Source organism: Pagrus major, chromosome 13, assembly GCF_040436345.1.
Source record: "Pagrus major chromosome 13, Pma_NU_1.0".
Lineage (NCBI taxonomy): Eukaryota > Metazoa > Chordata > Actinopteri > Spariformes > Sparidae > Pagrus > Pagrus major.
In genome coordinates this window covers 10,179,313-10,204,976 of record NC_133227.1, presented here as the reverse complement: position 1 = coordinate 10,204,976, position 25,664 = coordinate 10,179,313, and the positions used below count along the sequence as shown (strand labels likewise).

Here is a 25,664-nt window from a genome sequence, read left to right as displayed (position 1 = left end):
GGTGCTAGCAGTCTCACAATCAGTGAAATGGAGATCACCTGAGTACAGTGAATGTGTCTCAATCGATTTTAGTATAAAGACACCAGTGTCTGAAGGTCCAGTCACTGGTTAGTCAGTATTCTTGGCTACAATCACACCATGAAGACAAATGAACAAAGTATAAATCAGGGGATGGATACAAAAACATTTCCAAGTCACTGAACATCCCCCGGAGTTCAGTTAAATCCGTGATTAAGAAAGGAAGGAATATGACGTGTAAATCTGCCTAGAGCAGGTAATCCTCACAAACTGAGTCACCGTGCAAGAAGGGGACTAGTGAGGGAGGCCACCAAGACACCTATGACTACCCTGAAGGAGCTAAAAGCTTCAGCAGCTGAGATGGGAGAGACTCTGCATACAACAACTGTTGCCCAGGTTCTTCACCAGTCAAAGCTTTATGGTAGAGAGGCAAAGAGAAAGCCACTGTTGAACAAAGCTCATTAAGTCTCAACTAGAGTTCACCCAAAGGCATGTGGGAGACTCCAAGGTCAACTCGAAGAAGGTTCTTTGGTCTGATGAGATCAAAATGGAGCTTTTTGGCCATCAGACTAGATGCCAAACACTGCACATCATCACAAACACACCATCCCCACCATAGAGCATGGTGGTGGCAGCATCATGCCCCATCATGCTTCTCAGCAGCAGGCCCTGGAAGGCTTGTAAAGGTAGAGGGTAGATTTAATGCAGCAAAATATAGGGAAATCCTGAAGGACAACCTGATTCAGTCTGCAAGAGAACTACAACTTGGGAGAAGATTTATTTTCCAGCAAGACAATGACCCGAAGCATACAACGGGAGCTAAACAGAAATGGATTATTGACAACAAGATGAATGTTCTGGAGTGGCCGAGTCAAAGCCCTGACCTCAATCCAATACAGAATTTGTGGCTGGACTTGAAAAGGGCTGTTCACGCTCGATCTCCATGCAACCTGACAGAGCCTGAGCAGTTTTGCAAAGAAGAATGGAGTAAAATTGCAGTGTCCAGATGTGCAAGCCTCATTGAGACCTATCCACACTGACTCAGTGCTGTGATTGAGGCCAAAGGTGCATCTACTGAACACTGACTTGAAGGTGGTGAATACTTATGCAATCACTTATTTACATTATATATTTTTAATTTATTGACATGACTTTGTAGAAATCTGTTTTCTCTTCAACATTAAAGAGGTTTTTTTTGTAAAATTGTTGTCATATTTATCCGTCTATTTTTATATGTATTTCTGTAGGCCTAAATTAATAAAAAGCAAACACGAAGATGGCTTCTATGCTTGCTTAAATAACTCAGTGAAACATTTTGGGAGTTCAAAGATTTAACTGACACAAAATCTGTCCTTCAAGCTGTCATGAATGTTTAAGTCATTGTTTTTTAATATGAAATTGAGGCATCTGCAGTTACAAATAAATTAAACAAAGCAAGACTGCAGTAAGCAAGATAGAATCCAAATCAAGCAAGACTTTCTAAAATGCTTATTGAATGATTGTACAGAGGAATTTCCGAGCAAACAGCACCACAGATTTCCTCCAAAGCTACATTAAATGCAATGAACAGTGCAAAAGGCAGATAATCAGTGTTCTTGGGGTGAAAAACGTAAAGGACAAATGTCATAATATAAAGCAGATTTTAAAGAAGCCAAATCTTTTTTTTTTTAAAAAAAAGCTTAAATGATCCACCTAATATAACATATGCCACTTGGAGCCCCCCCTTGTGCCCTTTGGTGTTACTGTACTGGTGTTTTGCCAGAAGATGGCAGCATCCTCAAACCTTACTGCAGAATGAGTCACACTGAGCAGAGAAAATAATGCCTTGCCGTGCTCTCTGGTTGATGCTTGGTGGATGTTACTCCATAATTATATTTTTGCCTATAATTCATCCAAAGATGTGTAATGAATGTGTGAGTGTAGCTTTATGAAAGGGGTTCCCCTCAGACGCCCACCCGTCTCGTCCTGTCCTAAACCCTGTTGTTGTGGTCAGCATCAGGCGCATGAAATCAAATCTTAATGTTTTAAGTCAAACGTATACTTAAACATCAATCTTGTAAATGTCCCATATGTTTGCATGATACTGCAAAAATGTTCACAACATTTTTTTGTATGAATTACAATGTTTGCAGTTGTTTAAAGAAGCAGTAACACTGAGTGGTTTAATGTCACACAGAGTCAGTGCCGTTCTGTAGTGGCACTACTGTAACCACAATCTGCTCTGTCTGCTCACACACTCCTTCTGTGTGTGTGTGTGTGTGTGTGTGTGTGTGTGTGTGTGTGTGTGTAAATAAGAGAAGAATAGTTGTATTCATGTTGAATATCTGGCCCACATTACAGTCACTGTGTGGACACAGCATGACTGCAAGGAGGAGGGATGAAAACAGGGAGGAGGAGAGGAAAAAACTACACTGAAGGCAACAGAACGAACAGTCATCATCTTTGAATAAAATAACTTCAGGGCATATCACAAACCCCCACCCACCCCCACCCTCATACTGAGCTGCCATGACACAAACGTGTGTGATATTCAAAGACTAATCTTTTATTTCTTTCATTTAAAAATGTCCCTAAAGTAATGTAACATTTAGTTCATGCGGTTAGCAAAGTACATGAGGCAAAACTGCTTACAGGAAGGCTGGATGAACTGAACGCTATGTTCCGCACTGTTCTTCCTGCTGCACTTTGGTCCACTGGCTGTTGTGCAAACTGGACAAGTGACTTAACGGCTTACTCACATGGTGGTCACAGAGAAATGACTTATTCTTTCTTGCCTTAAGACTTAAGCTTAAATGTGAAGGAGGAAATCTTTTTAGCAAATCTCAGATTGTCCAAACGTCATCCTCTTTCATATAAGTAACGTTGAGACTGCACTAAACACATCAACGCTCAGTGCTGGGTTGTAAACTAAGTACATTTACTCAAGTGATACTACACTTTTGAGTTGCATAAGTGTTTTTGTTTTATGTTTTACTTTATACTTAACTTTATGTCCTTTTTTACCATACTGCATTTATCTGACATCTAGAGCTACTTTACAGATTGATATTTTACACTGACAACACGTGATAATCTTATATGGTGGAAGATTAAGTGTTCAGATCCTTGACTCAATTAAAAGTCCTATTCAAATTTCTATCTAAGTAAAAGCACAGAAGTAATATCAGCAAAGTAATGTTCTCCTTCTGCAGAAAAATGACTCCTGGCAGTGTTATTAGATTGTTAATACTGATCGATAATCCTCCTACACATAAAAATAGCTATTGTTCTAAAAGGTTTAATAACTAACCACTAATCCAATCCAAATGCTTTAAAAACTCACATAAAGTGGGAGTTTTCCAGCCTTTCAGTGGGGGCTCTGTAGTAAACTTTCATTATGCCGTCACATTCTGCAGCATTGATTCGTCAAGGAAACTCACATGGTTTCTTCCTCTGGGCCAGTTGACAATGGTGCTTGCCAGGCTACGTTTGTTGTTCATGTTCAATGGATAATACATTTCTCTGAAAAAGTCACTTTTGCGTCAGTGTCCTCTGTCACAATTTACTAACCTCTCTATTTAAGGCTGAGTTTAACTTTACACACAGAGGGGTGAAGAAGAGAGAGAAGTGTGAGTCTGGTGAGTGCTAAATTCATTGACAGTGCTCACTAGCTTACGACTAATTTAAGGTAAAATAATCTGGCTGTTGGGGTTAAATAACGCAAATACAACACAAATGATCCTGCGGTCAAACTCAGAGATAACACCATTAAATAACCACCTCGGCTGATGAAAATTTGTAGGCTAATGTTTTAAAGTTTTATTCACATTTATTCACGTTCGCTGACTTAGGAAGAGCTAACTCTTAAGTAGAGACGAGTGACTAAATGAAACGCAATGTTGCCTTGAATAAACCTCGATTTCTCTGGGTTTGAACTTTGTTGGAAACCTTTGCGGATAATGCAAGTACACAGCTCAATGACACAGACAGCAAAAGTCAAGATGTTTTTGACAATTCTTACATATTACATCTTTAAAATAAAACGTCTCTAAGATCTTCAAATGAAATGTGGCGCTGCGTTATTCTTCAACAACTCAAACCCAAACTCACATTTTTTACGAGTATAAAGTCAAACTCGGCCCTAATCCTTTCTTGTTTAACCCAACCTGCTGACAGTTTCCCAACAGACTTTGAATTTCTGCAGAAATACTCTCACAAAGCTCTCAGCTGAACCATGTAGTCAGGATTTCTGTGCAATAAGGCATGACAGAAGGCAGTGCACTTCAATAACCTTTATTTAGATTACAGATGTATTCCATTTTGAAGTTCGGAGGGGGGAGAGGGAGCATTAGTGCTATTTACAATTGGTTTGAAAACGTTTATCTCTGTACAGATTTGAACCCTGATCATTATAAACAATATATTTTTTTTTTAAGACCTAGTGCTGTTACAAAGCGATTCTTTAAAGCAAAAAAACCACAAAGAAAAAAAAGGATTACATTAAATTATAAACAAATGAAAAAATAATAATAAAAGAGCACAGAAGAAAGAAATTAAAAATACAGTCTGTCCATGATTAGGGAGGTTTTGCTGCTGTTAAGCACAAGACATTGTCAGCGAGTGACTGTGAACTGGCTAGAAGCTAACCGTATACACAATCATAGACTAAACACCAATATACTGTATATCAACAAGATCTAGAGTCATCATGTTCTATATAAGATTCATATTAAATATATTCTACACGTTACCTTAGTTTGGAACATTACTTCCATTGGAAAAATATAAAATAAAACAATAAAACTTTTTATACATTTTTATTAATCTGATGAAGGAGCACATGCTTCAGTTGTGCAAAATGGACTTATTAATGCAGAGAGAGAGAATAAAGGAGAGAGTAAGAAGCGAATTAAGACAAATAAGGAACATTTTCATTCCGAGTTGATTTCCCTGCTTGGACAGCATATTGTCAAGAGAGATCCTTCACAACACTGTTTAAAAATGAGCCTTTCCTCGGAGAGAGGGACGGTGCATCAGGGAGGGACGAAAACTGACGTGACGTTCTTTTTATTAATCACAACACTGGTCGGTCGGCAATATGCACGGACTGTCAAAACACAGTCACGAATGTCATGGACAAACAAAGAAACCGAAACAAGACCACCAACGCTGGTTGTTTGTCTATTTGTTTGTTTGTTAGGCTTTGTTTGGCTGAAATATGACAACTGAAGGAGTAGCATGTGTGTCGGTCTGTACAGCGCTCTGCAGACAAAATATGAAGGAATTATTTCTCTCCTGTGACCTTTAAGGGCACATGCAGAGGAGGGCAGTAAAAAGGACACAGGTGTGTGTGTATGTGTATACTGTGTGTGTGTGTGTGTGTGTGTGTGTGTGTGTGTGTGTGTGTCCTGGTTTGAGTTCTCTGATCAGGCACGTCTAAGCTTCGTCTGCTGCACCAAGGGAGATCACACAAGCACATATGGTTGGATGTGTAGACGGGGTGTCATGGTGTGTGTGCATGTGTGTGTGGGGTATGTTGTTGAGTTGTTAGTGGTTAAAATTCTCAGCGGTCTATATGAGAAAACAAGGCCACACACACAAACTTGGGCACTGCATCACTATGACAACCAGCTAGAATGAGGAGCCAGTTAGAAACTGACTTTAGACGACCGGCTGAGGATAGATAGACAAGGTGTGTTCGTCTATTGTACGGTGGTGTGTGTGTGTATGAATATGGAAGAAGGCTTAAAAAGGTGTGCATTAAGAAAAAAGAAAAAAAAAAAAAACACACATGCAAATCCAGTTCCTTGCTCAAATTTTCAGTTACGACAACAAATCAAGTACAACAAAGGAATCAACTCTATCGTTAATCAATTTCCTGCTCCCAGCTCTGTTTCCTGGATCAGCCTGAGCCTGCTGTCTTTCTATGACCGTGGGGGGAAAAAAAAGAGATGAGTATGTGTATGTGTGTGTTTGTCTGAATGCATATCCGCATCGTGGACAAGCTCCAGGACAGGGGACAAGCTCATTAGGTCCAGGATGTCGAGGGCGAGAACGGATGAGAAGGATGGAGGGCCGGCAGCGGAGGTGTGTATTTACAGAATGACACAGCAGTTACTCTCCCCGGTCTTCTCTCTGTTCCTCTGACCTGGGAACACACACACACAACATCATCATCATCATCATCATCGTTACGACAAACACCGATCCTCCAGTCAAACAAACAGTTGTGTGAACTGCGTGCATTCAAGGGCTCTTTTTCTGTTTGCACCCGCACCTTCATTGAGAACTCTTAAGCTACATAAGCCAGCCGGTGCATGGTATTGCAAAGTCACTTCTGCACGATATATATTTCCTTATTTCCCTCATCACATATATGCTCAAAGCCAGGACTTCAGTTTGTCCTGGGGTTACAGCGGTTAACTGGTTTCGAGGTATATTGTGGGATGAAAGCTGACAGTTATTATAACATGTTTATTTACTCATCTATGATATTGAATTCTACCATATTAGTGTTATTAAAACAATATACTAACTTTATATCTAGTTTCATGTCTGTCAGGACTTAATGTTTGTAAAATTATAATAAAGCATTGGTTCCTTTAAGGGTCACTGCAACTGATAATAACTAATTATCGTGTCATACCATATACTGAGATGGTTATCGTACTGTGAAAATCTTATATTGTCCCAGACCATGTCCTTTTGTCTGTGTTACATTTTTTAAGGCTAGCCAGACACTTTAATCTGCTGGCCATGGCGTTTGTAGGCTGCGGTTCATGGGCATTGAGGCTGTCAGGCCATTGTTGAGGGGAGGGGATAGGGAGAGGAAACTCCTCTGTAGAGAGTTTTATTGGATACACCACTAACAGACCGAGTATCCCGGAGGCTAAAATGAGAAATTGCCGTGATCTTGTTTTTTATGAATCCAGAGGATGGTATTGATGCATGTGTAATGTAATTTTCTACGGAGGTTCCATATAGAATGGGTTTACATGTGTACATACATGCATTTTCCTATGCTTAGTATATGAAAATCAATTGGTCACTTATCTGTTTGCTGTATCTCATATTAACTATTTTTCTTACTCCTATTTTTCTTGGTAATATTTGTATTTGGATGAGGTTGTTCCATTGATGTAATTGTATTTTCTATGGGGATCCTGGATATGTACATATACACAGATGTACATGTATTTGCATATGGTTAGCATGAAAATCAATCAGGCATCTATATGGTTGTTTCAGTAACAGAATGTAGTGTTAACTCAAGGTTCCTCTTGTGCTGTCAGAGTACGTCCTCTTAAGTAGGAGCTAAAAATGTCCGCTGTAGGAACTATGATCATCGCCAGTTCTTGCAGTGTGGACATAATAAAGAGGTGGTCCTCCAACTGTTCTTAGAACTATGAAAAAAGATCGTACGGTCGGAAAATGCAAAGACATGGCCACAGATAAGTATATCTAGTTGGTGAGATATTTAATTTGTGACAAAACTAACTCCATTGAATGTAATCTGAGGTCAGTTTCATCAATTATGTGGTGGACTGGTCTCCAGCAAAACAACGCAGGGTTGTCTGGGACATAAATTGCTCCACTTTTGCCACCAACGCAACTTGACATCATCAGTCAAGGCACAATGTTTCACTGTGCAGCATGTTGGTGTCTGATAAGCCCTTAAACTGGGGGATCTGTTACTGGAACTGGACTTCCTGGATTGTATTTCATGGTGTCACCAGGAACATGAAGCAACACGCCCACGCTTTCAGACTAATCTACCTTAGTAGATAGTTTCATCTAAAAAAAAAGAATGAATGCTAAAAAGTGCAGGAAATTTTAGAATTAAGAGCTGTGTTTCTATTAACACTATTTAACAGTTAGTGACACCAACTAACACTGTCACCTCCGTGTTCCTCATGGCTCTATGACGTATGAGTTAATAATGTTGTGAGTGAGAAATGTGTTTTTTCAGACCACATTAACCATCTAAAAAACATACACATATATTTCCTGTTATTTCTTCACTGATAACTGAACTTTACCTTGTAATGTTATTCCACAAGGCACACATTATCTTCTGGGGTAAACTGAGGTGATTATTTATTTCACCTTACCTTACTTTGGCTTATTTTGCCCAGAGTGCAGAGCGAACGGAAAACAGTCAATAACTAGAGTGCTTTGTGCAACCACTGAAAAGTTATTAGGTCTAATCAGCACTTGTTTCAACATACAATCACTGTCTACTACACAGTCACAAAAAGAAGACCTGTCACCTAATATGATTTATATTTGGGGTATATTCTACACAATGTGCTGTATCTTGGGGATACACTTAAGGGAGCCAATTATTTGCACCAGTGGCTGTTCCTTAAACAGAAGCCATGTGTAGAGATAAATAATGGCTGGGGGCAGAACGTTTAAAGTTGTTCAGCTTGTGAAAGGCCGACTGAAAGGAAAGAAGGGAGCCGGGGAGCTGGTTACCTTGGGAATTTGGCTCAGGCAAAGTCTCTCTGGCAACTAAATGCATCACTGTGGTCTTCCCCAAGGGCAGTTTGAGAGCTGGTGAGAGAGAGAGGCAGACAAACAGAGAAGATGTAAAGGTTAGTCACTGCATTTAAAAAGACAGTGACCATCTGTATCATCTTCAACTTGAAGAGTGACAATGGAAAGAGCTGAGCTACAGTACATCGAAGTTACAAGGGAGAGAAGCTACAAACTACAGTTAAGCTGCTTCATAAATGATGTAACTATTGCTGAAGGAGTCAAAATAGAAATATATATACACCTTTTTTGCAGTTATAATCTCTTGCGGGTAAAGAAAGGGCTTGAAGTGGCCAAGAATATAAACCTTTATATAAACCCGAGTCAGTTATTTCACACCAGGTCAATGGCTGTTTCTAAAAGTCACGTTTTTTTTACCCCAGAGTAGCTCGAGCAATCTCCCACTGCATGAAAAATGTGTGAACTGCTCAGTTCACTAATAAAACAGCCCACAAACTCTATTGTCTTTTCAATGCGATTTTAACATTTTCTTCATGTCTTCATTTTAATGTATTTCTATGTCTCTGTGAAGCTCTTTAGATCGCCTTGTGTCTGAATACTGCTATATAAATAACATTGCCTTTCCTTTACTCAAAGCTTTTAAATGTGAGATATATCAGTATTAACTTTTACCAACTACTAACTGAAACTTATTGTGATTATATGATCATATATTACACGCAAGAAGAGTTTGATCTCATGTATTAAACAAAATTGAAACACATCAGTTGCTTTGATCATCATTGATATTTCCTGTATTTGTTGTGATACACAGAAAATATTCCTGTCAATATTGTAATACTGATTTAAACCATATTGCCACATCCTACCGTTACGATGTTAGTGATTAATGATTCATCGTTTAATCGGTTATGAATTTAACCGTCATTAACCAACAGTCATAGATGGGCACAAAAATGCTGGTATGAGAAAATGTATTTAAACTCAAGTAATTTGAGACATCCCATAAACTGATTACATTTTAGCTATTAAGTAACCTCAATACGGGTTGGATTTTGCTCCACAATTAAAACCAAGTCATTATTTTCTGTTATTTAGTTTAGCATTCAAGAAACTTGGTATTTCCTTTTTCTGTTCTTTCAACTCCTAACGTCGCCCACTTTGATTTTGTGCTCAGGCAGGCGACGCAAAAATATCTGAGCATTATGTTCACTGTGATGTTTACACCGAAATGAATGGAAATCAATGGGTGCTGGAAGATATGCGAAATAAATTCTATTCTCACGACTGTCTGCTTTGTAATATAACAAGTAGCATTAGTCCGACTGTGATGTTTGATGACGGAAACCTACTTAAAAGCGGCTGGATTTTAAAACCACCATAACAATCCCATGCTGAATTGTAGTCAATATCTCGGCTGTAATACTTGTATGTCTGTCACTCCCCGAAACACGTGTGCGTCTGTTTGCATTTCAAAAACCGCTGGGAGTTTTGGCTCGACTTTAAGAGGATTCTGTGTCAGCGTGCAAACATGTTAAACCAACGATAAGGGAATTATCAGATAGATGGCAGTAATGGGATGAGTGTAAAAGGGTTAGAGACGGCCATAACCCCATTAACAACACAAAACGGCGGTCAAATAAAAATTGGGTTAAGTAGACCAAAAAGCCTAAAAGCCAGGGAGAAGCGAAGAGGGCTGTGTCAAAAGAAGACATCCTCTTTCTCTCTTCACTCGTTCACCACCACCACCCCCCTTTCTGCCTCTTCATTGTGCTGCTTGAGGTCTACTCTAACGCCAGTCTTGCCCCTTTCCTGACCAGTCCCTTTCCCCTCTTTTTCTGCATTTCCTCTCTCCTCCCTCTCTCTCGTCAAAGCAGGCTTGTCCGGAGCACTGAGGTACCTCTGTTCTGCGGCTCAGGAAAAGGGGATGAGAACAGCAAAGAACTTTCCAGCAACACACTGCTGTGACTTTGCGTGCATGTCTATGAGCGGGGAGGTGCACTTTTCTGTGTTTTCTCACCTCCTAGTGTTACGTTGCCGTGCAGAAAGCGGCCCTGGTAGATCAGCCTCAGGATGTTAGGACTGCTGACCTGCTCTTCCTCCCAGTCTGAAAGAAAAAAGGGGCAGACGGAAAGAGATTTAAGAGAATAATAAACATGTCGACAGAAGTGTTATTTATTTTCGTTTCCCTGCTTATCTCTTATTATTCTTCCTCATTGTTCTCCAAAATGATTTCAACATTATTTGATCTTTTTCCCACAAAACATCACAATCATCTTTTACTGTATAATCTATTTTGAGAACATGCAGGTTGAATAGCAACATTTCACAACCTTTGTATTGCTTAAAAACCCAGACAACAAAGTCAGTTTCTGACTGAACACTGCTAATAAGGGTTCCCAAGATATTTAGGACACAATGAATTTGATTGTTTAAGTACAGCAGAGCAAATATGATGAAAAGCATTTTAAAGTACTGCTATATAATTTACTGTATACAGTGCAGTGAAAAGAAATCAGTCATGCAATGGGGGGAATAAAAGGACCACCAACAACCACACTGGAGGTATTTTAAGACATTCAGGGCCTTTATTTTAGATCATTATATGCAGAATGTATATTATGTGGGCTTTGCGGGATGCACTACAGAATGTGAGAACGACCCGGAGCAAAAGAACACTAGGTGTGGCTTGGGAAGAGCCGAAAACAAAAAGTGAAGGCATTAAATAAAGAGAGAAAACAGCGGGGCGAGTTGCACAGCAGCAGAGTCTGGCCACCAGATGTTTGTCTCCAGCTAAGCGGAGGGTGTTGGTGCTGACTGAGTGCCGGCTCAGGGTCTCGCAGGGTTCAGATCTGTTGTCTAGGAAGAACACAGGGTGCTTCCAAAACTGAGAGGCTTGGAAGAAAAAGCTCCTCTTGTCACGGAGAATCTAAATCCATCAGGATAATTTATAGATTTTGATGCACTGCGGGATTCCCCTAAACTGGACTACATTCCCGGCAACCATGGGAAAAGGCTACAGTCTGTTCAGATTTGAAGGTGGTGTGAGGTCGGCAGTATCAAATGAATTGTAACACTGGTGTAGCAGCAGTTAGGGAGTGGGTGTGTTACACAGAGGAGGTGGCTGTACTGCGATCCCACATTCCTGTATGCAATGATAATCAAACTGAAAAGGAGGACTGCACCCTGATTCCCTCACACCAAAGATGTGTGTAATTATCTGTGTGTTTGAGTGTGATCTCACTCCTCAGCTGTCTACATCTTTGTTACGAAAATACAAGATAAGTAAGATAGTCTGCTTTCCATGAGCATTAGCAGCTAAATTATTAGCCATTACTTCTCGTGCAAACTCACCACAGCTGTGCTTATGCAATAATGTGACTTATTACAAAATATGACCATACGGGTCTATGCTATCCATATGCAGAATGTGGGAAAAATAGCAAAAGTGCAAGTAAGAATAACCCAACCCCTCATACGAAAATCTGGTGAATGTTTACATTTAGCAGTTAATGAGAAGCAGATGTGCTAGTCATATTAGCGCCAGGACCCCTCACCCGAAATTACATTTTAATCATACAACTCTTCATATATAATAGACATGTGCTGAAATATAAACAAGGTTTCAGTAAGGCAGCCAGGTGTCAGTTTTCTGCTTTAGGTACATCTGAATACAGCAGACATCATCACCACAGCTACTGTACAGTATATCTCAAGTGCTTTTCTTGAGAAATGTATATATTAAATAACCTGTTGGCAAAAAGTAGTCCATGAAAATGAGAAAAGAAGTTTTGCTCTACTCATTTTTCAATTGTTTCAACCTGTTTCATTTTGCACAACCTGCTGTTTTGTTGGAACTTACAGTATTTCTTTCTTTCTTTGCAAAGGTTTAAACTAATTTAATATTTTCTGGCGGGTCTATTTTTCAGTTTTTCCAAGTTTTTTACGGTTTTAACTTGACAGGGGGTGGGGGGAGTGTTACATGTTAGATGTGACAGACATTTCATGTCATGTTTGTTGTTGTAAGCTGTATGCTGCTACTGAATGTCTAAATTTCCCTCGAGATAAATAGTGTCTGTCTGTCTGTCTGTCTATTGACAAGGAGATAAAGAGTAGATGTTCAACTACAGCTGAGCACCAACTCACCTCTTCTATCATGTAAAAGCATCTTTCTTCCAGACTTGAAAATGTCCACATCTAACTTGATGTGACATTGATGCAAATCTTATTTTTGTTTCTACTAACTTACTGAATGTTTTGACTGTATATGTTCCCCTGTCTCTATTATGCACCACAACGTCATGGCAAACTACTTGCATGTGAACGCCTACCGTACTTGGCAATAAACCTGTTTCTGATTCTGATTCATTTCAGATTAACACATCTAAGGAAATGGTAAGTCGAAACTTACTGAAATCTGTCAAAGCATGATCATGATTCATTTTTATTTGTACCCATTTTACTTAATGTTTTTTATGTTAGTTGTGTAACTCAAATGTTTAACTGAGCATTGCAACATAATGATACCAAGAAATTAATTATTAAGTAATCAACATCCCCAATGTTCAACAAACTGTTAGCTGACTATGCAACCGCATAGACTCTGGAATTGTGACCTCAAACTCAGTTGAGTCACAATGAAGCTGCAGTCATCATTTTTTGGCCACTATCAGTGGTGGACTGTATGTAGTATATCTACCTATATTTAACTTGAGTATTCCCATTTCAATGAAATTGAAATTTTCAAATAACCACCGGTATATAAAGTTACACCAAGAGACCAATGTTAATAATAATATCTCAAGAGTGTATATAATAACAATCAGAACAGAACCATTCTGCATAATGAGTAGTTTTACTTCAAATTTTTCAAGTACATTTTGCTGCCAATAATGTTAAAATACTTTGACTTGAGTAAGATTTTATATGTAGGACTTTTACTTATAATGGGAGTATTTTAATATTGTTGTACTGCTCCTTTTAGTTAAGTAAAAGATCTCAATCCTTCTTCCACCTCTGGCCACTTTGAAGCAGAAAAAGGCTACGGAGGCAGCTTCAAACCGAGCTCTAACTGGACGCCAAAAACAATCAGATAAAATAGGCTAAAAAGTTCCATAGAGCTCAGAGTTGGGTGATACTGTAGTTTCATCACTGCAACCCCTTGCAGTGAGTTATCAAAATTAAGAAATAATAGTGAGAGGAGTCTTCTTAATTGACTGGCATTGCCATTTACAATCACTGAGGTATCTAACTCGAGCTACTCACCCATCGGCCAGTTGTCATACACATGTTTGGCGATGTCTGCTGCCGAGTCGTTGGGAGAGAAGAGGAATTCTTTCGTCTTCCCGCTGACTAAAATAAGCCGCAGGTTTATCTGCAACACAGAAAAAACAACACAGGTACATTAGGACAGTGTATGAGAAACACTGTTGGACACATCAAATGGAACGTAACACAAGCAACTGTCCCACGTGTCGCATTAAACACAGTCAAATCAGGAAGCACAAAGGTTCGAGTTAATGTCATTTTAATAGGAAACAGGAGAAGGATATGACGACCCTGAGGAGTGTTCTTCCGCAGGATTAACTCCCATCTGTCTTCCAACTTCCTCCTCACTTTTGTCTCATTTCTCTAACTGTTTCTTTGTTGGTTCCACATTCTGTCACTTACTGGCAATTTGTCACCTTCTCATCTTTGCCATCACAAGCCAGATGTTTTGCTTGGCTTTGTTCCTTTGTCTGAAACTCCATGTATAATTGTCTGAACATATACTTTGTTATATGATATTATCCATGAGATTAAAATAAAAGTTTTGTATTTAGCTGCAAATAAGAGGCACTATACAAATGTCTTGTTTTGCATTTTTAATGTTAATTTCCTGAACAGAAGTGGGCTATAAGTGAATTTGTAGAGCTGCAATGGTCCGTGTATCATTCGTTCATTTGATATTCAATTGAGAATCCAAAATCAGAAAATGAAAAAATAATTTGTTATTTCGCTATTTGTTTATGAATGTAATACAAAAAACTTTGTACTTTTAGAGCAGCCGAGCTAATGAGGCGGATTATGAGCCAGTTGAAGTGGGCTGCCCTGCCGCTGCTCCACCATTTGACTCTCCCCAACCAGCCCAGAGACGCTGCAGTTGCTGAGGGTGGCTCCGGAGGATAAGTGACCCCGAGAGGACCAGCAGAAGACAGGGAGAAGGGCCTAAGAGATCAGTATGTTTACCTGCAAAGCCACAGCTCATAAGCTGCCATAAACTGAGCAGTTTATGAGCCAGACCAGAAACATCACAATATTTTTGTCCAAACACCTCAATTTCAATATTGTGACAATACTGTAGGTAGGTGGTACTATTGGTACTTTAACAAGATTTTTAAGGTGGCAACAGACAAATGAGACAAACATTCTTGCATAATCCTGTACCAAACAAGAAATTATCAACCATCAGAAACTGGCTGCATTTTTTTTTTTTACAAAAAACTTTGGAAAATCTTCAGTGAGCGCTCAAGGTCAGTGGACTTCAGCTTAGCTTTAGCTGTGTACTGAAACCTGATGAACTGTAATAATCTCACTCACAGCACACTGCACTATTTTAGTGATTCCTTGCTGTTTTCTGACAGTCAATTTATTATCATTCCACCCACTACACGCTGTCAAGGGTCCTGACCCCTGCTGTACAAATCAAATATGTTTAAACTACTGTGAATGGACGATAAACAAAGACCTAATCAAAGGTCAAATGCCACACACTGCAAGAGTATCAACGCCATCTGACTCTGCCTAAACCATTTCTGTCACTTCGCCCTAAAAATCGCCCTAACAATGGTAACATGTCCTCACGTTTAATTACTGTGCTACCCTCTTAGTCCAGGCTGGCACTGTCATTTCACACAGATAATGACAGTAAAACAAGTTCATTGTTTACATTTGATTGCGTGACACAAAAGAGGAGTGGCCTTAATTTGCACATCAATTGCCTGGCATTGGGATGCAGATCGGAGTTTTATCAGATGATGTGTGTTAAGCGATGGTACAGTTTGCCTTTAAGAGCCAGAGCAAAGGTCTGTGGTGTGTGTGTTTGCTTTTGCTCACAGTGCATGCGAGTTTCGCCCGCAGTGTGTGCATGGCACAAGCACGTGTGTGTCATTGTTCCCAGTGTGTTTCCATGTGCCCAGCGTCTGCTGGCCCTCTGCACCCCCCAACTGGACCCACTCTGCTGACCGACACACACACTCAAGAGTGTAAGTATACACACATACTCAAACACAGAGCCGGCTGCAGTGATGTAACCGAGCTAACACCAGCGGATTGAAACAGATATCTCTGTAAGCACGTTACCAAATCAGCTTATAGTTTTAAGAATGGAAGTCATGCAGAGGCATACACACCCACATACATATATCAAAAACCACACATGCACATACATTGACCCTATCACTGACCCCATAAACATGCAGTTCATATATATATACAAGTAAAGCTGCTTCTAAGAGATCAGATGGACTTATTCGACTCAGATGGACTGATTTTGTTATGTACATGCAGAATACTCCAGGCCTTAAATGCACTCTGTATTAGCTGTGTAATGGACATAGTTGACCCCTGATCCGTGTGAATCCCTCCCCACAGTTCAGCACAGATGTGAACCGCGGATTAACACTCTTTTACTACTTATACTATTATTAGTATCACATTAGCACAGTAATGTTTTATGAACTCTTTTTTGCCACACTGTACTGTATGTGTGTTTCTATTTTTACGTGTTTAAAATTTTCCCTGTTGTGCATTATATGTGCTACTCTACATGCCTCTGCAATTGCCCTTTGGGGACACATATTGTGATTTGAATTGAGCAGAACTGATTCCAAAATTTCAAACGCCTGCTTTTAAAATGGAGTTTGGTTTAACAGTCTGTCCATTTGAAAGACCAGCAGAGGGTATTTTTACTTAATATTTCACATAAATTGAGTCGACCTATGATCTTATAATGAACCTTGTAAACAGCATAAAGTAACAGGAAGTGGGGCTAAAACTAACTTCTTTTTTACTTTTCTTGGCTCGTAGTAGAAGTATCAAAAGAGTGACAGCAGTTCTGCTTCACCACAACGATGTAATTAGTTTACAGTAACGTCACATTGCACAGACCACCAAAACAGCAAAATAAAGTGTCTTAACGTCATTGACACAAGTCAGAAATACACTATGTGAAAATTGAATAAGGTAGTTGGTAAGACAGGATATGACACCATTGGTCAATGGGTGGGGTTGTTCGTCCACATTAAATTAACAATTGATTTGATTATTTTAATTAAACATTGGGCATCTTTATTGTGGTTTCCATTTAGAACCAGTTATATTAATGTCCCTTTTCTATTTTTCGCTGATCCAAAAAAAAGACCCAATCCGTGACTGAAAACCATGATCTGAACCATGAGTTTCTATACTATTCTGTATGCCAGGCAAAGAGTCACAGGACTACTCCTACATATGTGTGCACTTCTTATAAAAACTGAAATAAATGATAAACACCAGCAACAATAAACTGCTGCAATTCACAAGCTGCAGTTTAAACTATCCGGATGAGATACAGATCATAAAGCAGGGATATGGTGGCTGACTGAATGAGAAACTCAGTATTACGTCTGCTGGTTGTTTCCTTTTTACATACATACACCCTTAGGACAAATAATCCCTGAGAATGACTCTGAACAAGACTGAAATAATGAGGAAGCAGCACACAGAGGAAGTGCCTTTACATAAGCAAGGTCGTGCTCCTTCCTGGTTGAACACCTGGTCGTTACCATGGTGTCACCATGGTGACAGCCACTGGTGGGTGGCTTAACCTGATAACTCCTACAAGATAGCTTTACTCCCTCCTTCCTCTCCCACCTCCCCCTACCCATTTCCCACCATGTCACATCATATTGTCTTCCTCTCCTTGCAGCAGTCTCTGCATCCCCTCCCTCCCCTCTCCTCCTGTCTGTTTCTGTCTCTCTCCCCCACTCTGTCAATCTCTCGCTCTGCACAATGTACAGTGGAGGAATGTACAAGGCCAGAATAACAAGAGGTACCAAGCTAGCTTCAATTAAACAAGGTAAACTCAGCTTTTCTCTTCTTATCATCAGCCTCTTTATTTACCTCTCTCCCCCTTTCCATCCACCTTTGCTCTCTCTCTTGCTCTCTCTCTCTACTTAATAAAGATAGATAATGGATACAGAAGCTGCAAAATCATATTCTGTGGCCTACGTAGTCACCAGCATCATCAAAACACAAACCTGGGGAATGTATTTTAAAAGAAAATACATCTATACAGTAAATCTTCCACCACTGTTTTTACAGTAGAATATGAGGCATGATGTCTTGTAAAGATGTGTGTTGTCACTGAGGTTTTAGGCCAGATCATTCTGAATATCAAAGTAATTTGATGATGCAGCTGAACATAAACAAATTCATGTTAAATCTCCTCCAGTAGAATTCAGGGACACGCAGAATCAATGTCCAGTAACACTGAAGCTGTCCTAAGACACATACACACAGATAAAAAACCCGCTAACACCTGCTAACATCTGGCTTTTATCTTAAATGGTAATGTGAATAATCGGCATTCACTCCTGCATCAAATGACTCTGCAGCAGTCACAGGTATCTATCAGCTCCAGCTCCGATCAGCTGTGATAAAATCTAAACACCCGGGAGGATATGCTCATTTAAGCCCCTTTTCTGGCGTGATACTATAATGTGTGTGGAAGCTAAGGCCGCTGGGTTAATAATTTTCCATCCTTCTCATCATCATTCAGTTGGCACCGAGTTTGAGAGAGGGACTTAAGAAAAAGATACTGAAAAAGTAGCCGCTGTGAGTGGTCTGTACTGTGCAAGTGCAACTCTCAACAGAGATCAGAAAAAAGAGATGTCTCACTCCTTAGCAACCTCTATCATCAGCTCCGAAAAAAGACGTGGCTTATCCAGAATGTCATTCATCATCACGACTCTTTAAAATAAGTTTTAATGTCTGCTGGATCAAATCTGACGAGGTATATGATCTGCTGCTCACTACTGTTCCCTGTTGTTCCTGCGTGTTCATGATGATGAACGTGATACACAAGGAAACAAAAACAGAAATGACAACGTGAAAAAGTCGAATGCCTATTTTTAGCGGTGTTTAAAATACCTGCATATTCACACTAATTTTGGTGTTAAAATGGTGTTATTGTTGTTTGTTTCTTCTAAGTGTCCCCCTACAGGTGAGTTTTTCCTGTGCGTTTTTCTTCTTTTTCTGATTTTAACTGAATCAAGGCTTTCTTTCATCCCCTCTCCCTGCCCCCCTCTCGTCTGAGGGTCGCCGTGCCTTCTCTCTAGATTCTCCTCCGCAGAGGGGCTGGTAATGAGGTTTCAAAGCCAGTTCAAGGAAGTATATTTGATCACCATCTATTATCTCTAACGAATACAATGGCTCCAGGTACAGGGGGAGCAGTGCGTCATACATTCATGCATAAACATACAGTACACATATCATGCAAACAAACAACACATCCTCGCCTACAGTAAGTCTCATACAGCTTCAACATAGTGAGTGCAACACTTCCCCCCGATGTGAGTATGTAAAAGTATTTGTAAGCTCTGGTATCAGAATGCTGAAAACATCCTGGTGCCGCCGCTTCTATTCTTGGCTACGTCTGGAAAAAAATGAAAATAAGGCTAGATCTGCGTGAAACTGGTGACACAGCTCCATGCCTGTCAAGCCTCTACTGCAGACAAGACATTCAGACACACTACAATAATGTGACCCTGCTGCCAAGTAGTGCCATGGTGTAAACATGTGAAGTAAGCAAACCCTCTTGGCTAAACACTGCTTGCACACGGTGGAGAGCAGGAAATTCAATGCCATCTATAATTATTCCTCCCCGAGTACCGCTCTCAACTCTTTCTCAAGGCACTTGTGTGTGTGTGTATGTATGTGCGTTTATGTGTGCTTGTGTTTATAAGTGCATTAAAGAGTATTGCTGCTCTTTAGACCCTCTGCAGCAGTCAACAAATTACAGAGTGGGAAGCCTTCCTCTGGGAATATATTAGAGCAGCTTTATAGGTAGTCTGCGCAGTAAGGTTTGCCGCTGCTGTCAGCGTGGATTCCTTGCTGTATGAATGAATTTAGGAGAGGAGGTGGGTGATTAGCCCGACTGGGGTCTGTTTAAAACAAGCCAGCTGGATCCAGCAGCAGCCAGCCTGCTTTGACTTGCCCATTAAATCTGAAGAAAATTCGACTGTAAACTCAAGAATGTAGCAGCACAGCACTTTGAGAAAACACCAAGTCCCACATGAATAATCAGTCGCTGATTTTACTGATAGTAATTTGTAGGCACTTTTCCTCCTGGCGCTGCTTCCTGGCTGTCAACAAATTTAAATGAATATTAACAGCTTCAAAATAGGAGATAAAATAGGCAGCGTTGCAGCTTATTGGACAAACTGTGAACCAACCGAAAGAAGAAAAAGAGCAGCCTGAAACACTCGCGTCCCATTTTTTAATTAGTCAAAACTGAGTCAATAAAACAGTATTTCGTGCTCTTAGTGATTTTGCAAAACACACAAAGGGTTACTGCAGTTATTAGCCCCCATTAGCACACAAATTCTATCACGGAGCCATTGTTTTCTTTAATTAAAAACACTGAAAAGGATGTTTTTCAGAGAATCACTGTGATGGACTGGCAGGCTGTATCAGAAGCTGCAGCTTCACTTCCTCGGGTGTTACAATAGCGAGCGAGCTCACAGGAAAATAAAGTCTTTTGATTTGTCAAATAGCCTCATTTTGAGTTCGACACATTTCATACAATATTATAAATAGAGTTTCTCTGTTTGTGTGAGTTCCTTCTTTTGTGCGCACACACACAGACAGAGTCGTTATGCATCAGCGGCTGACTGATGATAGTGTGATACAAGAAACAACGCCTAAGGCGAGGATTTGTAATCCCAGTATCTCTGAGTGTATGTGTGTCTAACTGTGTTAGGGGGGAGCGCATTACCAAAATTAGTTTTTGGGTACTTTCTAGAACTTAATCTGATACTTTTCTTGCTTTCTTTAATATTTATTTTAAGATCTAACTGGCTATTTTCATCCTGGGAAGGAGCAAAACTATGTCTTATAAAATGCAGAGGAGAGCATCTGCAAAATAAAAGCTACAAAGGTTTGACTGAAGTTGCAAACACATTTGTATTATTTTAAAAATGACTTGACCAAGAAATTCATGACATTTTCTCTGCTTCTTTCCATTGTTCCTCAAAAAATTGGATTAAACCTATTTTATTTTTCAGGATGCGAGCAGCAATTGCAAACTTAAAGCTTCACAACTTCACTTTACAAATTTGTGGGTGATGCATGCTTATGTATTGATTATGACATTTATTTTAAGCAAAGTTAGAATAAGTTTGTTCACTATTCAAATATAACTTTGGTGTAAGAATACATCAGCGTCACTATTATCAAACAGTAACAATAACAGACCTTTTCACTGCAGCTAAGAGGTAGAAATGAACAACAGGACCATGACCCAGCTAAAATACGCTTATAATTAACTTTTTCATTATCTTCATAGGGCACTTATCTATAATAGCTAGTGTGTCAGGGTTTGTTTTGAACTACTTAACTGATAGCAAATAAATACAAAGTACGCACCCTGTGCAAAACATTTGGTGTTCGTTGTTTCCATGAAATAGAGAGAGAACAGGTGAAAGTTATAAGGACAAAGGTTGAAGAAAGATCATTCGACAACAAACATATAACCTCTGACAACAAGTGAGGTATTCCTTATGGTTGTATAGACCACATGACGAGTCAAACAAACTGACAGAGACAAGAAATGAGAATCTTCTCGAGAGGTGTCAAAGCTCCTGTTCTCTAGATGTTTCACCTTGAAAAAATTTTTTTTTTTTTGCTGTTACACAAGCAAACAGGAAGCTCCAGCTGAGCAGTGTGACCGGTCAAGATTTAGTCCAACATTGCTGGTTGCCATGACAACACTTCTGCTAACCAGGATGCTAGTTAGTCATCTGTGCCATCTTGTTCTGTGTTTTTATGCATGTTCAGCAGTGCACAGGATGTTTCAATAAGCTGGTCTAGTGTGGTTACAGGGAGTTTTTTTGCATTGTGCAGTTCTGTGTATTCAATATCCGATGCACATTTATGGTTCTCTCATGCTTCACTGCTAAATATTTCTTTTCTCATCAATTACAGCAACTTTTTGCCAGCAGTCAATGAATGAGGGAAAACTATTTCAGAGTTTCACAATTCCTTTTACAAGTTCATACACAGCTGAAGTGTGAAATATCAACTTTAATGAGAGAGCGATTAAGTTTTATCATGTGTCTAACGAGTAAACAACTGGTCTTTTCTTAAACAGCAAATGGGATGCTGTGTTTTGAAAAGAAAATGCAAATAACCTGAGGCGAGCGTTTTAGCTGCTGCATTCATTCAGGCGTTGCAATGAATAATCGCTACAGTACGCACAGTAATCATTTAACTCTACTACAGTGTAACCAGGAATTTTACTTTTATCCTCAGAGACTGGGGAGATAAAGGGCTGGATTCAAGAAATCCAAAAAGCAAAACCATAATGACATTATACTAATGCAGGATGAAAGTGAAGGAACATACAATACTTATTTATAGAAGCAATTTCAAGTTTTATGTTGTGAACCAAGCTGCATTTTGGGGCATTTTGTTAAGGACAGGTTAACAAAAAGCAAACATGCAGTATGCAGTACCATCTATAAGCTAAAGTGGCTATAATGGATATTTTTATATTAACAATATATCAAATGTCAAAACAATGAGCTAATCCTCAGCTTCACAGTGCTTTATTCTGAGTTTCAGATCATTGTTCAGCTGTTCACCGACGTCTTTATTGTTTAGGTTCAATCTAGGGGTGGGCGATATGGCAAAAATATCATATCACGATTTTTAAAAAATAAAATCACGATTTCGATTTTATCACGATCTTAAATCAAAAAAAGAAAAACATACAATTTAGGCCAAAGAACCTTTCTGAACAGATTTTAATTTAAATAGTTGCAGTTTTGCCAACATGTGCAAACAAAGTAAACATACTAAAAGGTAAACAACAACACTCTGATAAAGTGCACTCTTGCAACATAAAAGGTAGCTTTCAATAAACATGAAAGTAAAATATCAATGAAGACATTACTGTTTGTTTTATTCAACACAGTCATTTTAACAGGATTTAAGTATCCAAACACTAAACAGCTTATTGAAAAGGGTCAAATAAGTCCGTCAGTGGTCGGACTATCCGACGGGGGGTGGGGGGGTCGCGGGAATTTGAACACTGTACAATTTACCGTTTATTAGTGGCCAAGCGCGACCTATCCATGCGCCCGTGTGTGTGTGTGTGCGTGTGTGCGTGCGTGCGTGCGCGAGAGAGAGGCGGCAGGTGGAGGGGCTAACTGGCAGAGATGAGAGATGGTGAAACGCTGTTTTTGTTTTTGTTTTTTTGTTGTTTTTTTTAAAAAGCGACCAACTCCTCCGTTTGGCTTTCAGCCATGGCTCTCCATGCGGCTACCGCTACACACATAAACAAGGAGGCGGGTAAGAAAAGCGTGTCACTGCCCGTAATTCGCTATGATTGGTCGGTCAGGTTGACGACCATATGTTTGGTGCGTCGGTGCATCAGCATAGAACTGCAATTTGTAGAATGTGCCCTCGACGATCCCACGATCTCTGCACTTTGGCAGATCGTCTACACATTCTGATCCTTCACGATCTAATATCGTCATATCGCACACCCCTAGTTCAATCTCATCACTCGATAAGAGCCAGATATTTCCATCAGGAGTTGGTTAGAGACTCAAAACAGAGCTAAAAGAGATTATATATTGAACTAACATTCACCAGGTGTCAAGAAACTCCAACTGAACAATAATATTACTCTGCTGGTTGTCTAAATAAACAGCTGTTTACTAACATCTGTTTGCCATATCAATATAATAATGTATAGCTTGTAATATTCAGGTGGTTAACAATGAATCTAAAGTGAGATAGAAGCAGGGCTCGGTTATTCCTATGCAAGCTGCTCTGTTTCACTAGTGACACTCTGCTAGGCTTTACAAATGTCAGCCTGAATGGATCAAATTCTGATAGTGAAACGACAGTATTTTTGGGTCAGTGTGCATCATGTGACGTTGTAATTACACAGTTTGGCAACTATGTCAAATTGTCCTCAAAGCCTGGTAAACTTCCTGGGGGCTTGTGGTTAACTTTACAACTTCTGAAGCCACACGTGACCCTTCTGGCCTGAGATCAAACACCCATTGAGTTTTCTGTCTCTCTTTGTGTATGAAGTGAGCAGCCTGTTCAGAGGACATAAAACACAAGCCTTCTTCCTGTTGAAGTCTACAAACGCCATTAATCATTAAAGAGAGTATCTACTGTAAGAGCTAACAACACAGACCTTTATCAGATGCACTTTGTGGTGCATCACACTAGCTTCTTGCGGCAGAGGCAACTAATGGCTACATTACAGTACTCATGAAGGTTTTTGTCTTTTACAATAGCACCCAATATCCTGTGGCTCCACTTATTGCTCCTCTGAAAATACATCATCTATGCTATAATTACTATGAAAACTCATTATTTGACATTAATGGCTTTTATATCTTAATGTCTTCTTTATCTAACTTGAACACTGACCCTTTAGTTTTTGTCTTGCAGCTATGAACATCTTAGTTTCACTGCTGCAGTTATAACTCTGGGTTTTGGATCAGAGAGAAAATAAGCAACAAATCTTCTGTCTCCTTTTAGTTGCCGTAACGACTATCAGTCACTTGTCTCATTACTCAGTTGCCCCCTCATACCTCTCATTTCTCTTCAGGCGCTTGTCTTTTTGTACTGTCATTCAAACAGGCCTATCCTTTGATACACTGACGTCCTCGTCACAGCCAGAATCAACTCGGCTCCTCTTTTCGCTCCCTCTCCATCCTGTCACGAGCATGATCAGCTGTTTCCTGCGCTCCAGCTGGCACTGTACCTGACAGCTCTCTGCTCTCTGTCCTCTCTCTTCACCACCCCTTCTCCTCATTTACAAACAGATAACCCTTTAATCCATCAGCTGCTTCTCCTCTCTCCAGAAACAGGTAGAGCTCCCTTTTATGCTGTCATCTCCCCTCCCGGCGTCTTCACTGAAAACTCACCTTGCTTAACACACACACACACACACACACACACACACACACACACACACACCCAGGGCTGCGTTCCTTCTCTCCTGACAGATGCCAGGTAGGTGCCTTTGATCACACGTTCTTCTCATTGCTTCCTCTCTGTGATCAGAGCTGTCACGAGAGGTTGAGGCAGGTTTACGTCGTACTGCTGCCTCCTGCCACTCCCTAAACTCTACGTCTTGCACTTCAAAATGGCTGTTCAAAACCCCAGGGCCAACAAATTTACATGCAAAATGTAAGCCATGCCAAAAACTAAAGGAAATTACTGTGAATTACCCACAGGCAGCCCACACACTGATAGGACACTGTGTGTGGACAACAGTGCTTGGATTTCCTGATTCAGAGCTGTAACACCAGCATTCAAGAGACACTTTTTGGGAGATACCCTTATTTGCTTTCTTGTTGAGAATTAGATGAGAAGACTGATTCCACTATCATGGCCTTTTTCCATGCACGTGTTGGCTTGGCTTGATTTGACTTGGTTTTCAATGGCACGTCAGCTCAACCCCACAGAGATTTGCATCTCCTTTACAACAGGGCTCCCTGTTTGAAGGTGTGTCTTTAACTGCACTGGTTTCGAGGCAACATTTTTCAAAAGCATCGGGCTGGTCTAGGTTGTGATTACGCCCTTACATCGGCACATGTGGCTATGCTGAGTCAAACCATGCGTACAGATTAGTGTTTTCATAATCAGTTTTATGGAAACACACATAAGCTAAAATGAGCTGGGTTGATGTGCCGATTAAAAGGTGCAATATGTAAGAATTGGCCAAAGGTCACTCCAAAAAACAGCGGAGACCGCTAACTGTTGCATCTATACTCTTTTCTGTCACTATCTATGGCTGTAGCTACTAGCTGCCATGAGCTAGTTAGCTCAGTTAGCCATGCAGCTAGTGGTCATAAGCGGACTTGAATCTCCACAGACTGAGAGCTTAGAGCAATGGG

At 40.0% G+C, this 25,664-nt stretch overlaps 1 protein-coding gene across 1 annotated transcript in view; it reads right to left on the bottom strand.

Moving 5' to 3' along the window:
* Positions 1-4,274: 4,274 nt before the first annotated feature.
* Positions 4,275-25,664, bottom strand: part of ubl3a (ubiquitin-like 3a) — a 38,795-nt gene continuing 17,405 nt past the window's right edge. The window contains exons 2-5 of the mRNA XM_073479103.1: positions 13,762-13,870; positions 10,517-10,603; positions 8,476-8,553; positions 4,275-6,145 (exon numbers count right to left, since the gene is read on the bottom strand). Coding sequence (XP_073335204.1) covers positions 6,093-6,145; positions 8,476-8,553; positions 10,517-10,603; positions 13,762-13,870 — 327 coding nt within the window. The 3' untranslated portion in view covers positions 4,275-6,092. The remainder of the gene's footprint in view (positions 6,146-8,475; positions 8,554-10,516; positions 10,604-13,761; positions 13,871-25,664) is intronic.